This window comes from Lonchura striata, chromosome Z, assembly GCF_050655825.1.
Source record: "Lonchura striata isolate lonStrDom1 chromosome Z, ASM5065582v1, whole genome shotgun sequence".
Taxonomy (NCBI): Eukaryota; Metazoa; Chordata; class Aves; order Passeriformes; family Estrildidae; genus Lonchura; species Lonchura striata.
This window is the reverse complement of record NC_140740.1, coordinates 48,420,051-48,436,028: the sequence shown is the minus strand read 5'-3', so window position 1 is coordinate 48,436,028 and position 15,978 is coordinate 48,420,051. Positions and strand designations below refer to the sequence as shown.

Here is a 15,978-nt window from a genome sequence, read left to right as displayed (position 1 = left end):
AGTCTTTACTGCCAGGAGGAAAAAAAATTAAGACAGGCTTATGGTCCCATTTATATATCTTATTTCTGCAACTTGAGACAGTGTTTTTAACAGTGCAGACTTCTGTTAAGCCTTCCATTTTAAAGAATATGAGAAGTAGCAAATCATTCCAATTCCAATTCTTCCAGAGAATCAGTTAAAAATACAGATCCAGTATTTTCCATCCTGCACTGTCACCTTCTTTCCAAACTCAAGAATCCTGTTTATTTCTTGCGTGAAACTATTTTGTGTCTCTGACTGGCATTGCCATTTTCTCTGTACTCTCTACTTCTGTAATGTCCTTGAGGATGAGGTGAAGTGCAGTGTTAAAGATGTTAGTCCACTAAAGAGCTATAAAAGGACATTTCTTCTCTTTTGTCCCCCTGCTATGCTGATTGTTCCTTAAGTTCTCTTTTCTTCTTTCAGCAGTCCACAGTGAGTAACTGTTGGAATGGTGTTGGCTAACTTTAGGCTTGTTGTAGTGGAATGTTGAGGAGTTTTGTTTTCAGTGTTACTTTGTGCTAGCTCTTTTGTCTGTCAGTTTATTCTCTGATCAACTAATTACCATGTGGTGCTTCTGAAGTCAGCTCCAGTCCCTTCTGGTCTTAATAACATCAATAAATATTGATAGTTACCAATTAACTCATTAATCCAGAATTTAAATGTGTGTGTTTATTGAAGGTTCTCTGTTGAGAAATTCATTGACATAACCAAGATCACAGGTAGTTTAAAGTAAAAGCCAGGCTGGGTCCCTATCCTTAAGTTGTTTTGAGACTGGTCACTTCCATACTTGGGTCCAGTTGGTTCCTGGACCAGCCTGTTCTTGGCTCTCGTAGTTAGTAGGAACGCCTTGTCACATGTTCTAGATGATAGAACAAAGAAGAATCTGACAACTCCACACTTTTAAATTGTCAGCTTCTATTAGTGACCTAAGATAATGTAAGAATCCTAATTTGTGTGCAGGCTTTTGCTAAGAATAACTATCTTTATGAAAATTTAGTCTAGAAACCAACAGTGTTGCATCTGGTTTTATGTGATCTGTAATTCCACTCAGTCATCCTCGTATAATAATGTTCTCTGCATTACTTTTGTCTGAGTTTTTATTCCCTTTCCCTCTTAAAAGCAGATTTTGGAAGAAATGCAGAATGTAAGATGTTAGAACATAAATGTGGTGATGTTGACTCTACAGGATAAAGATCTGGTTCTTTGCAATTGCAATACTTCAGTGTGTGATGGCAGCTGTTGATCCGGAATAAAGTACTGTATCATAGCAACTGAAAATGCATGGTTAATGGCCAAATAAAATGTAGCCATTGAAGCTAAGCAGTTCTTCATTTACACAAACTGAGCATGGGTTTTGTGTGTTTTAAAGAACTAGTGACATTTCCAGTATGCCATTCTAACCCTGTCTAGGGGAAACTAATATAAGAAACTTCACTCAACTTTTCCTGTACCAAAACAGGAGAGTCTTGAAGAAAGCCATAGAAGTTGCTGAGTGTCTGGAAATACAGCATACAAATGTTCTCCTGATAGGTAAGAATTTAATGACATAGTCCTATATATTAATTTGTTAAATTCATTTTGAAGTAGCTTAAGCTGTAAATTTATAATTATGGTAGAGACTTGCTAAAATTCTTACAGCATTCAAGTAAGACACCTAAATCTCCCACACTTCTGGAAATGCTTCCTGTAGTTAAAGAAAATATGGTAAGCACAGTTCCACAATATGAATGAATAAGCAGCTGATAAATTGGCAGGAGAGTCTTGCATAAAGAAGAGGTAACATTCCTGTTTTCCAGTTTATTTTATCTAAGGTCTCCTAGGCCCTGTGCTGTACTTTAAGCAGCAGGGGAACCATATCTACACCAGTTATATGAAAACTTTGAAAAATAACCTTTATATTTTTTAGGTACATGTTGGATATTCTGCAGACTCTATTAAAAACACATGGAATAATATGCTTACTGTAAACGTGTTGAACAGTTTATTTTTGTGGACCGAGTAATCACATGTAAAACCAAGCCTAAAGTTAACCATTAAGTGACTACTGGGTTGGTAATTTAGTTGAGTTTTTCACACATATTGCCATTTGAGAAACCTAGCACAGGCAAGAGGTTTTTTTCTGTAGGCACCTTTTGGTATGTTGCATGAGGAGGCAATTACACACCTTGTGAAAAGAGGTGTGGAGGACAGGAAGAGTAAGGACAAATGGCTATGTGGGGCAGTGTGTGCTTGTGGGAGACAGAAGGGCACAGGCAAGTTACAAGTAATAAGGGTTGGGGCTTGCAGGTTTTCTTGTCAAAGTGCTTTCCTACGATAAATGTATAAGTGACCTTAAATTTGGAATCGTGGATTAATTTCTCTCTGACTTGCAAAAATCTGTGCTGCTCTGATCCTCAAATACGATTTTGTGTGTGTGAACATGACAATGCTTTGCTTTCTTACATAATGTTTGAGGAAATGGCTCGGTGTAGAATGTGGTTTCTGTTCTCCGTTGTAGAAGAGAGTGCTACTGATCTGTGCTGTGTAATCTCCAGTCTGGTGCAAGTGATGATGGATTCATACAGCAGAACAAAGTCAGGGTTTCAGAGCCTTATTCAGAAGGAGTGGGTGATTGGGGGACATGGCTTTTTGGATCGCTGTAACCACTTACACAAAAGTGAGAAAGAGGAGGTATGATTTTTAAAATTTCTTTCCTTACTATTTATAAGCTTACTCAGCATGAGGAGGGATTTACCCGTTAGTCCAGAAGTTCCAGTTACTCTGAGGATCTTTTGTGTTTTGCTTTATGGGTTGATGTTTGTACAGTATCACTGTTTTGCTGCTTAGAAGTCAGCAATGGCTTTATTATTAAAGAGAACAGATGTAGAATTTCCCAGTCTTGGAGTCTTTTGAAAGTCATGTATCCTGTGTCCTTGAAAACTGTGATAATGGTAGTAGCATCCAAAGAAATAACTCAAGTTAGTTGCCTGTTCCTGTCACAGCTGGAGATTAATGTTTTACTGTCTTGCTTTGGGACTAGATCAGATTGCTATTTGAATGGAAGTAATAGGCGTAAACTGACTAATTCTGATCGAGAATTGCTATAAACTAGATTTGCTTTGCCAACTTTGAAAGGCTTCATAGTGGCAACTTTCAAATGCATAGTAGAAAGTGCTCATCTCTTCTGTCAATAGTTGGCCATGGATAGCTCAGATAATACTACTTCAAATTTCAGTCAAATGTACATGCAGCAGTTCTGTAGTTCATCAGGATTGTTGCCTTAAGATTTGTATTTGGAGACACTAAATACTATAAAATAAATAGTTTGCATGGTGGAACAATTTTAACTTTTTTTTTTAACTTATGAAATATTTTGTGTACTTAGGCTCCTGTTTTTCTGCTCCTGCTAAATTGTGTTTGGCAGCTGGTACAACAGTATCCTCCAGCATTTGAGTTCTCAGAGACTTACTTAACTGTCTTGTCAGACAGCCTCTACGTGCCTATTTTTAGCACTTTCTTCTTCAACTCTCAACATCAAAGAGACACTAATAAGGTAAGGGTTTGGTATTTTGTGGATGCAGTGTGTTGGAGAATGAGTTTGACCAATAAACAAGGAACACTCAAAAACATCTAATTCCCAACAGCACCTTTTTCCTTACTCATTGAACTGCCTTGAAGGGTGAACAAGTGTAATTTTGCCTATATGGAAGCAAGTTCAGGACTTAGAAGTTTATGATGACAGAAGGAATACATTACCTGTAATATGTAGCTGCAGTTTCATGTTTAATGCCCTTCAGTGAAATTGGAATTCCTTAACCTACAAGGAATATTCGGCTGTCTAGCAGAATAAGTTATCTGTGAAATTCTTGTATAGAATATTCTGTTGTATACCAAAATTAACATCTCCTGAATGTTGATTTATGTTTGGTTCATGCTTTTCTCTAGCCTAAGAAGCTGGGAGCAATGTGAGTATCCTCTGCAAGGCTGAGACCAAAGGAAAAAGTGAAGATTACTGTCTTTCATACAAATGGTTGATCATAAAATCTAGACCAGTAGTACTGAATGACTGCAGTTACAACTTCTGGTGTTTGGAATCCTAACATGCCCCCTGTGTTTGAAGAACCCAAGTGTCTGTCTCTTGTCCAAGTTTCAAAATGTTTTTTTTTCTGAGCCTATTTAACTTTATTTTCATCTGTGAAGGTCTAATGCATTGTTGTTGAACACATAGAAAGCAAAGAGTGTTTTTGCAACTCTGTGGCCTTTTGTCTGAAAAGCCAGTTTCTTTATTTCACCTTGACTTGGTCAGAATTCTCTTCTAGCAGTATTAAATGTGACCTGTTTGTTTTGGCAGAGTGGGGAAAGCCTCAAGACACAAAGTGGTCCTTTCAGATTCCTTACTGTGTGGGACTGGTCTGTGCAGTTTGACCCCAAGGCCCTGGCTTTTCTGAACAACCCTCTTTATGCAGAGAAACCAAAACCAGATAGAAGTCAACGGAAGACTGCACGGTTCAAAGTAAAATATGTGCTGCTAAACTGTTTTTTAAATTCTAGAAATATTTTGCACATCTCTTATTTCAAATGTACTCACAGTGAAAGTATTTGATTCAGACTTTTTTTAATTTACAAAATACATGTATACCTCAGACCCACCTGGATCTTATGAACCCAGTTTCCATGCACCTCAATTGTAAATAACTCTTTTATAGTTCATAGCAATGAATTTAGGGATTCTTTTTCTTCATATTTCTATGCAAGTGTGTTGGTAGCTCATGAGATTTAATATTCAGGTGAGTTGCAATGATGTGTTTGAAGGGAGTTCATTTAGTTGTTCCATATAGTACCTGTCTGAAATACATAGGTTTGTAATTGCCTCCCTGATTTTGTCTAACTGGAGTGTATGTGTGTGCACGTAGAGTGGGAGGGGGACCAACAACAGCAAAAAAATTGTCAGGAGTATGGAGGATTATGGATGGAACACCCCATATCTAGTGCATAGCGCAAACTCAGGGAAAACTTTTTTGAGTAGCCTCTTTCAATTGCAGTACATTAGTTAAATTGTGTCCTGAATAAAGCTTTCTCATGTGAGACCACTGCCAGTATGATCTACAGCATTTATGCGAGATGCAGTGAGGGCCCACTGGATGAAAACCTATAAATAAACTGCTCTCTGATTTCTAACTAGCTTAAACTAAACATGGACACTGGCAATACTTAAATGTAAGCAAAGGGTTTGGCTTTTTCAAATAAAATTGCTTTATCAGTGTTACTTTTAGTTAGCAGGGAAGGAAACTGGCAACACTCAGTATGCTCTGTAAAGTACTTGATGTATTGAAAAATAATTTAAACACAGCCACTGCTTTTCTGTATAGGTCAAGTGACTATTGCTTTCAAGAGGTTTCTGAATACAACTTTGTTTTTTTTTCCTCTTAAAACTGCTATCTGAAGTTCCATTCTATTAATATTTATCTGCTTGTTTTCCCTTTTTTTTCCTCTTAAAGCATCAACGGCAACTTTCTTTGCCACTGACACCAGCAAAGCCTTCCACAAAGAGAGGATTTTTCAGGGAGGAAACAGATCATTTAATTAAAAACATTCTGGGTAAGAGAATTGGCAAGTTCATAAATTCTTCAGACGAGCCCCCAAATAGCTTAAGGGAGTTTTATGATAGCTGGCATAGCAAACCTGTCGACTACCACGGTCTTCTGTTGCCACGCATCGATGGCCCTGAAATCAAAGTTTGGGCACAGCGTTACCTGCGATGGATTCCTGAGGCCCAGCTTCATGGTGGTGGAACAATAGCTACAGCTGCCAAGATTTTGGATTTGATGGAGGAAGTGCAAAGCCTGCAGGTGAAAATGGATGAAGAGCACAGTCAGGCTGTTTCTGGAGACGTACATTCTGCTCCTATGCTAAGAAATTCTGCTCGTTTGTCATCCTTGTTTCCATTTGCCTTACTGCAGAGACAGTCGGTCAAACCAGCTTTACCCACTAGCACCTGGAAAGACTTGGAAGATGAAGATGACTTGGTCAAGAGGGATGATGAATTTGTTGATCTAAGTGGGGATATGTTATAACGTACGTATAGATTACAGTTTGAATTGTATGTGGCTAAGCACTGAGTTTTAAATGTTGTGCTGTATCTTCATATAAGGAACTTGAGCATCCGCAAACTGTTTAATGGATTTGTGGGGTTAAAAATCCTTGATTGGAAAGAGCTATTTGCTGTAATGAACTGAGCATGTTTTGAACTTCCATTTCACTCTAGCAATATTTATTGCGGAACCATATTTTTAGCATAAGTGTAATAAAAATGGGAATCTTGGCTGTAGTAACAATATGGCCACTCTTTTTAAAAAAAACAGCAAAAGAATACTTTCTGCTGTGAAGGTGGAATGATAAATGCATATGGCAACAATATGCAGTTATGCTTAATAGAACATCTTTCCCCTTACACTAAGAGTATTGGGACTGGAGTACTGTGATTTGCAAATTCCCCCCACATGTAAACAGTGAAAGATGCAACTAACTGTGCACTCACAAATCAGCTTTTGACAGCTGAGGAACACTCTCATGGTCACCAGGGGTTTTCTGTCTGCTGTTGGATCAACAGAAGTCATGTGCTTGCCCCTTCCCCTTTGTCAGTGTTGGTCTGTGTGGTGTCATGGTCACAGGCTTGCTGCTCTGAGCCTGTGCATGCACTTAGCTCAAGGGTCAAATGCAAGAGCTTAATGACACATTTCAAGTCTTAATGTATGGCTGCTGTGCTACATGCCCTTGCTGCCTTGGATTTTATGTTTGCTCTTAATTTTAATGAATGAGATTTCAATTTGCCATGAGTATTTTTTCTCATTTTAAGTAGAGGGAGAATTCCATCGGAACTTTCCCCCATTGATGCCAGTTGCCTTTAAGGCTTTCTGTAGCTTGCACTGAGACTCTCCACATAGCAGGGAAGACTCTTTTCCTGTAGTCCTGCAGCAAAGCAGGATTTTCAGTCTGTTACCACGTTTCATGAGTTGGTAGTACAGCTTATGAATGTGGCGTTTATAGAACACTCATGTCCTGTTGCTGGATGTTACAACAGTACCTCAGTGAAAGAAGCCATAAAGAAATGCCTGTTGACTTGGATCTACTGTGTGTATGTTTATATAAATTTTTACTGCAAATAATTATCCTTTGTAAAGCAGAATATTATTTGGTGGTCAGATCTGTTTTTAACCCTTAAATTCTGTAATACCCCAAGAATGGATTCAAGTCGTAAAATGAGTTACACTGAGAGGTTACGCATTGAATATTTTCTCTGTTCTCATAACAATTTAGAAGTCCATGCTGGAAAACTTAGCTGGTGGATAAACTGTTGCTTAAATTTGATCAGCTCGGTGAAACTGGGGATATTAAACTTTTGTTACTGACTTATCAATTCATACTGAGTTGTATTAATATAGAGCAACAATTCATCAGCAGCCCTCTAAAAATAAATTCTCATTACTGGGAAAGGGGAGAGCTTGATGCAGCTATGCCAAACTGAAGCTTACCAGCTCTTAATTGCCTTACAGTCTTAGTGCAAAGACAATACTTGAGTTTGTTTTATTTAAAAATACAGTAGTACTTATGCTTTTTTCTGTGATATTTACAGCTAGCACTTGCTAAAATGGGCTGTACAGCACATTTCCTTCAGACTTAGTTGTAATTCATGTGACTCATGTATGCAATAATACTTTGCATGTTCAATGAGCAGTGTATTATTACAGTGAAGAAATACTTGTCCTTCTAAGGTCATTTGGGTTCAAGGGTGGAGTTTTTTAAATGCTGCCATAAAAAAAAATTAAAATGATTTTTCTATACTTTTGATCAAACTGTTGTAATGTTTCAGTCATGAAGATTACATATTTGTATTAAAGAACAGATGTTGTACATCTTATTTGTACATAAGTTATCAGAAATATATATAGAAGAGAAGTATATATCTGGAATTGAACATGGGAACACTTCTAATGTAGAGTAAATACCATTGTTGCTGGTTTTCTGCACTGAAAGATTGGAAATATACTTCATATTTTTACTCCAGGCTTTTGTTTATACCTCCAAGTTTTAACACTGAATGCAAGCTAGCAGTTTTACAGGTTTCTATCTTCTTTTTTCCTTCTTTTTGTTAAATACTGTTACTTCTCTCCAACAGGCTGTTTGAAGATTGTCAATAAAATACACTTTGAACTATTAATCCTGAAATAAGAATGTATATTTAAGGTCCACTTTGCAAGTGATACACTAAATCACAGCAGACTTGACAATCTGCAGTGTCAAGGCTTTTCAGGTTACATCCTGAATTTACAGACTGTTATTGTCCTGTTTTGATCTGGCTGCACTTCTGATGCCACCAATGCATGAGGGAGGGACAGGTCAGTGCAGTGAAGTAGGATGCTGTGGGAAGTTAAAGGTGATCGAGTGCTGAGTGTCTGTATTGGAGGGGTATTAAAGAGTGTTTGTTCCTGCCTTAGTAATATACTTCCCCCATGTCCAGAGTGAAATTTGTTCTTGCATTGTTACACTAAGCAACTTCTTGAAATTGCCACAGGGGTGTGTCTCTTAAACCAGATGAGTGTTGGAGATGGACTGAGGTGGTCACAATAAGCTGTGGAGTACCAATATTAAAATTTCACTTTTTTCAAGACACTACAAATTGCTAGTCCCTGGTCAAAGGCCTCATTAGTACTAATCACACATTAAAAACCCATGAACATTAGAGGGCCTTGCCGGCTTTGTTCTTTAAGCCCCACACAGCAATAGCTGTGGGTCATGTACCACAAGGTGTGCCCCTGCCTCACCCACACCTGCTAAAGACCAGCAATTGTACTTTGACCACTTGGCTTTGATTTAAGACTGTATTCGTTATTGAAAAGGTTCAGCTATTGATGTGCAGCATAAAGGAATGCAAACATTTACTTCATTAAGGTGTTTACAGCCAGCTTGCCCTCCTGATCTTTTGCTCCATCTGAAGCTTTTTCCATCTGTGCTTGAAACACAGAAACATAACTTCTTCCAGAGGCAGGTGAATACTTTCTGCTGATGATTTCTTACAATGGATTAGTTTTGTCACAGCAGAGGTGACCTTCATTCTAAACTACCTGGAGACCTCATGCAGTATTTATGGCTGGGTGCTCATTCACAAAGAGCTAGATTTTGCATAAATTTTTAGAAATTGTGTGAAGGACTTCAGTTTCTGGGACAGGAAGAAGATACGAGTAGTAAACTTAGCTGAGTCTGAAAAAAGCATTCTGTACAAAACTATACATACTCTTCCAAGGTGAATTAGGGAGGTGCAAGGAGTGGAAGGGGCAAAACCCTTCTTAGGGTCTTGCTTCCTTTTTCTTGGTTTGTAATAAAGTCAATGTGACAAATGCTTTTTGCCAGTATTTGCAGGATGGCAGAACTTGGTGAGATAACAGAGTTAACTTGGAGAGGAGTGAACACAGAAAATAAGGAAAGCTGATACTTGAGCTGGAAAGACAGTTATTGGGGAGGGCACCACCATGTTGGGTACCAAGGCAGCAGCAATGGGGTTCTTCAGCCTGTGTTAGAAGAACATGCGTGGACATCTACACACATTTCTGAGCCCCAGAGGACTCCCTGTGCTTGGGTGGCAAGTTTGACTTGGGTCACAGCTTTAAAAGTGCTGTGGAGGCTAAGCAGATGTAATAGAGGACTGCTATTGTCTTGACAAGTGTTTGGATGGGCAGTGGATGCTCAGTGCTGCTGTGGTTTGGCTGCTGTGGAGCCCTGTAGAACAGTAAATGCTGGCGTCCAATGGCAGCATGTTATTCTGCTTTCAGCAAGCATTTGTTTTCCCTCTTTTTCATGTAGCAACTCCATAAAATGAAATAGGCACTTACCTTAATGTTATGCCTCGATGTTTAAAGCAGGTAAATAAGACATGCCTAGGAAATGCATTTGTAAATTTACTTTGTGAACAGCAGATCTAGGAAGACTAATTTCCTGTGACCTTGGCTTGTCTGGCCAGACCACTCAATTTTGTCCTTTCTTCTGACATTTCCTGCCCTTGCAAAACATCTTTGGTCTCCATCCATCTCCTCCCTGTTCCTAAGTCATGTGCTGTTCCAGCAGATTATAGGTTTGTCACTGCTGCTGACTTGCTGGACAACTCAAACGCTGTGACTCTTCCTGGGGAGCCAAGTAATGCTCATGGCTTGACACGGCCTGGCCACATAGCCTCCAGATTGCCTGTTGGAATCTAGCAACTTCTGAAATAATTTTTTTGTGAAATACCATCAAAATTATTTACTGGTTTTCAAAGCAGGTGGATGGACAGAATATTGATTAGATGCCTGGTGTCATTAGTAAGGAAATCAGGATAGGAGAATGCAACAGATAACTGTACCTGCAGCTCAGGCTGATCCAAATCTGAAGTTAGGTTAAAAGCAATGCTTCTCTCAAATTGGAAAATCTGCTCATTTACAGTCAACTATCCCAGTTTTCTCCTAAAGCAACTTTTTCTAAAATCTTGCATTTTGTCTGCTTCTGGGTCCTGAAATAAAATTTTTGTTATACTGTAGAAGCCAATATTCAGCCTATGGAACCATTGAACTTCCTGGAAACCAATTGATACTTCTATAAGTTCTGAAACTTACAAATGTTATTGTTACTGCTATCTGAAGAAAATTTCCACTTAAGAACACCTAACACTACTATAAATAATGTATGGTTTTGCTAATAGAGTGTAAACCTTCAAGTCTTCTTAAGACATTTAAAAGTCAAGACTCTGTGGGCTCACTTTGCAATCAGCGGGACTAATTTCCTTTTGTTTTAGAGACATTAATTGGAAGTATGTTTATGCATGAATGTGATGACAGACATGCTATACTAATTTTATGTAGAGGGTGTAAGTGCTCATTGCTTTATGTTTTGGTGATGCAAGAATATATTTCCACTCTCACTCTGATCCCAGTTCATAAATCAAAACAGAATGTTCCTCACCACCCTTCTTGAGTTCACTATACACATGAACCCAGTTAGTTTCCTACAAGCCACTTCCTGTATTTTCCAGTTTACCATCCCAGACTTTACACTGTGGATTCACCATTAGAAAATATTTCTTCCTTTTCTGAGGGTTGTTCATTTAACTTTGGGAAATACTAGTTTTATACCTGACAGCTGCACTTAGTTTTTTCCTTTTGCAAGAGGTGGTGGGAATATTTGAAAGCCAGAGGAGAGGAACTACAGATGACTTAAGCACAAGGTCTCAAAGTACAAGGTCTCTTACTTCCCTGAAAATAAGGAGCATGGTTATTCAGGAAGTTATGGTGGTGGTGGTGGTGGTGTTATATCTCTTTATTTAGAGTGAGTAAAGTCCTCCTGCACAGCACTTTTTCACAAATAAAAATTGAATCAAAGAAAAAGCAGGGTGATAATCCCAAAATTTGTTTTCTAGTGCAGCACATCTGTACATTCAGCACTTTGTTGAGATGGTGCCGGTACAAGTGTCAACACAATGATGGTCTGTTCTCCCAGCAGGTTTGGGATTGGGTTACACCCAATCTGCAGCAAATGCAGGGAGCTGCCAGAGGGAGTCCTGCTAATCACTGCCCAGCAGTGCCCTCACACCGCTGCTGCTTGCCAGCTGATTTTATGGAAATCAGTATTTTCCTTTTGTGGATTGGCTTTCCATCAGATCAGCTCGTTGATCCAAATCACCCCGTGGGGATGCAGGGGGAAACAAGAGGAGCAGATTGTTTGAGGATGCCCCTCTCGCTTGGCAGCCCCCAGTTGGAGCAGAGGTGAAAGGTGGAACCATACATGCAGGAAAAGTCACTCTCCAGCTGCTGGGCTGCTGAAGCAGAGAAAAATCCCGGGAACCACCTCTCATGTGCAGCGAGCTGAAATGCTGTAAATAGTACACATGGCCAACTCCAACTATTTAAAACGTCTGGGAGAAAACAAAAAGACAGGGAAGAAAGAAACACAATCCAAAACAGCTGTGTTTTGAGGTTGCCTGTAGAAGATTTACAGGATGATTTAAAGTACAGCTGCATTAGATTGGACCTGGATTTGCCACAGCAGGAAGGTAAGCAAGGTGAGCAAACCAGTGAACTCCGTTTATGGCCATCAAACATGTTCTAATGCTCTTCAGTAATTCCTTAGGTTGTGCTTTGGCTGGGCTGGCAGAGTCTTAAATACCATTTTGCTGCCTGGGTTGTGAGCAAGCAGTGATTGAGGGCAGCTGCTGAAAAGCATATGTCATGTTCTGACTTGTGATCTAAAACTAGCCATTGCTTGAAAAGCAGTTTTGGATTCCTGGTGCGTTCCTGCTGTTTTCTTCAAAGCTTCAGCCACACATAGGTGAGCTGATTGGTTACTCCCCCATGCGCCTTCAGCATAATTTACTTACTTACTTCTCATTTGCATTTAGTTTTAATGCAGGTGATCTGTCTATAATCTGCCCATTATCTCTCTCAGGTGTAGAACCTTGTACTTTCTCTAATTTTCCATGAAAATTTATCTGCCTAATGTTGTTCTGAAAGCAATGGTCCTTTTTATGATTCAGATTTCAGCTGAATAATTATCTGGCAGAAATTATGATAAAAAGGGCAAGTTAGTGAAAAGAAATACAGTAATAGGAAAACCTTTACTCAATGGCTTGGAATTAAGTAGAGGCTGCATGAATATGGCAAACGTCCGAATTTCTGCAGGCAATAACGAATGCTAGAAGCAGCTGAAATACCATTACCTAGAATTATTTAGGCAGCAGGAAATGACTGAACATAAACTTTTTTTATAATCTTTGAGTCTTATTAAAGTAGTAATAGCTCTCCTTGTGCTGGTTGCTGACATTAATATTCCATCCAGGCTGATGGACATCCTTCTGCTCCTTGAATGTTTTCCCTCTCAGTTATTAATACACAGCTTGCTGCCTTCCAGCTCCAGCCTCAGAAGGCAAATGTCTCACCAGCTGAAATACATGGAGGGAAAAGTTGATTGACATTTTTGCATTGTTAGGGGGGCATTGTAAATGGCTGTTCCCTGCCAAGAAATTTCTTTTGAAAAGTTTCATTTAGTCAGTAAAATAACACATGTGTCTGCCAAACTAGAGTTGAAAAAAGGCAAATTTAATCATAGGACTGAAAAGAAATTCTTTAATACACCTGATCTGAAGAAAGTAAAGAAGAAATAACTCTTCCTATGGACAGGTGAAGGAAAAGACACGCTGGCTGGCTGTGCTCCTGGAGCACAGAGGGGAGCAGAGATCCACCTGCAGCCCCTGGAGGAGCCCGCACCAGAGCAGGTGGATGTGCCTTAGAGGGCTGTGACCCCATGGGAAGCCCGTGCTGGAGCAGGTTCTTTGGCAGGACCTGTGACCCCACAAGCAGTCCACAGTGGAGCAGCCTGTGCCTGAGGGACTGCACCCTGTGGAGGGGACCCATGCTGGAACATTCCATGAAGAACTGCAGCCTCTGGGAAGGACTCACCTTGGAGAAGTCCATGGAGGACTGTCTCACTGGAAGGAACCTCACACTGGAGCAGTGCAAGAGTGAGAGGAGTTCTCCCCATGATGAAGGAGCAGCAGGGACAGTATGTGATGAACTCATTTCATCCTCAATTCCCTGTCCCCTTGTGTCACTGGGGGAGTGGAGGTAGAGAAAACATGAATGAAGCTGAGCCTGGTCTTTTCCCAGAGGGGGGCATGCCCTGCCACAGGTGAAGCCTTTTAAAGATTCATTCTTACTTGTCATTAATCAACTGTGATTTAATTGTCAGTAAGTTAAATTAACATCTGTGAGTCAAGTCTGTGGTGGTAACTGGTGAGTGACCTCTCCCTGTCCTTATCCCAACCCATGAGTCTTTCATTTCATGTTCTGCCCATGCCCTGTGGAGGAGGGCAGTGACAGAGTGGCCTTGGCAGGCACCTGCTGTCCAGCCAAGGCCAACCCACCACAAACCCTTAACTCAAGTGCACACTTTAACAGCATCTCTTTGACTGTGTGAAAGGTTTTTGAAAACCTTTATAGCAGGATTTTTAGTCCCTTTAGGTATGGCTGAGTATGGAGATTTTTGAAGGAATTTTGAATGAGTTAGAGATTTCTGAGTTTTTAGATTATGTGATTTTTTTTTTTTTTAATCTTCTACATAGACAGGAAGGGTGAGCTTAGCTCACATTCTTACTGCATGGTTCAGAAGGTCACAAGACCCTTAGCTGTAAAACCTTTTAAGGATTTATTGACCAACAAAACACTGTTAATAAGGATATTTATGTTTTTGATCCAATATTTAAATATTTCATCTTATGGACTCATGTTACAATGTAAGCTTTCTTAGTCAATCATGCTATGATACACAAACCTACAGTACTGCATTCTAAACTTCTTGCTTACCTTTGTAACTGCTTTTAACTTTTCTATATCCAAAACTCCAAAACTCTAAACCTTCCTCTTCTTAATTCAACATGTCTCTGTTTCAAACTATAAATCCACATTCTTGCTTCTAGTATCTAGAAGCTTGGAAGTATTTTCCAAGGTCTCAGACCAAGCCCTTTGTTTAATTCTAAGCCTTAGCTTACAGGCCTAAAGTTCTGAGAATTCCCTGCATTTCGGATTCCAACAGCTGAGTTTAAATGGTGTTGACAATGTATTTCATGTGTCTCAATTAGCCTTTGTTCAATTAATTTAGCTGTTGGTCTGCCAGTAGGGGCCACCCAGGCGGCCACACTTGCAGGATGATCCTGTTTAGTGAGACCCACCCACTGACTCAGATCTCCCAAGCCTCCTCAATGTCTCCCTGGGCCTGCTAGGAGAAAGTACATGTTGCATTAATAACTGAGTTACCTCAGTGTGGCCACCACCAAATCCTCACTGATGAGCTATGGCAGTCTAAGCAGCCTGTCTCACATGGGGCAGGGAGGAGCTGTGCCACTACTCGGTGGCCACTTTGTGGGCCAATTCCATCAGAGTTTTGAGAAGTATTTGATGGGAGTGAGGAGTATGAAGTGAAGGACTGCTCTGTGGCAAACTGGCAGAGGAGAAGCCATGCAAAATTTTGCTTGGGTCAGGTCCTGGCTCAAACAGCTGTGTTAAAGAAGCTGTTTGATTTATCCTGTGCTCAAAGCAGCAAGGCTTCTTACTTTTTTTTTTTTAATAAATCAAACTGCATCAAAGAAGCTTTTATTCCTAACTGGAGTAACCTACTGGACACTGAGCTGGCCAACTGCCCAGTCTTCCCACAGAGGGGAAATTGGCAGATGAAGAAGAATTAGGAATTTTGATTTTTAAAAATTTTATCAGCTGTGCTAAAAAGCCATAGTAAAAAGTCTACTTTGAAATAGTTTTATCTATGTATTTTCAAGTTTCTGTGCAACATCATCTTTCCAAAACAAACATGCCAAAGGAAAGTGGTAAAAATGTCACCTTCTTTAAACAGTCTTGGTCCTTCATATTCTATACTATATTTCCTCTTGTTAATAGCAAAATGAAGTCCCTGCTACAGACATCTTCATAAAAATTATTTACTTACATTTTACTTACAATGCAGTAGTATAGCTAAGAGCAACATGGCCTTGCAAAGCATCAGAAATAGCTCCTGTCATAAAACAGGATGTCAGAAACACTTAACACTTTGTATTAGTCTTGTGTTAATAATGATGAACAAAAACATATCCAAACATGACATTCATATTGGAGGCCAACTTATAACCTTGGGGTCATGCAGATGTAAATAATGCTTTGGTTATGGCTGCAGGATGTTTATGACTGATGGTGACGGGCCAAGTTGGTTCTCCAGTTCCAGGCTGAGTTTGCACAGACGGAAACAGAACACATTTGATTTGAAGAAGAGGGAAAGTCCTAATTTTGGGTTTGGGATTGTTTGGTTTTGGGTTTTTTTTGCAGAGCTGTGTTTCAGAGTGGGACCATGCTTCCAGGATAAGGAGTGCTTTCTTTGCTTTGGTGCAAAGCAAAGTGTCTGGTCCTGCTCTCC

The 15,978-nt window shown here is 39.7% G+C and overlaps 1 protein-coding gene across 2 annotated transcripts in view; it reads left to right on the top strand.

The window, feature by feature from the left end:
- MTMR12 (myotubularin related protein 12) overlaps positions 1-8,218 on the top strand; it is a 33,688-nt gene extending 25,470 nt beyond the window's left edge. For both annotated transcript variants that reach the window (XM_021554569.4, XM_085568086.1), the window contains exons 12-16: positions 1,481-1,551; positions 2,519-2,691; positions 3,386-3,553; positions 4,352-4,513; positions 5,499-8,218. In XM_021554569.4, the coding sequence (XP_021410244.4) occupies positions 1,481-1,551; positions 2,519-2,691; positions 3,386-3,553; positions 4,352-4,513; positions 5,499-6,074 (1,150 nt within the window). In that variant the 3' untranslated portion in view covers positions 6,075-8,218. The remainder of the gene's footprint in view (positions 1-1,480; positions 1,552-2,518; positions 2,692-3,385; positions 3,554-4,351; positions 4,514-5,498) is intronic.
- The last annotated feature ends 7,760 nt before the right edge of the window (positions 8,219-15,978 follow it).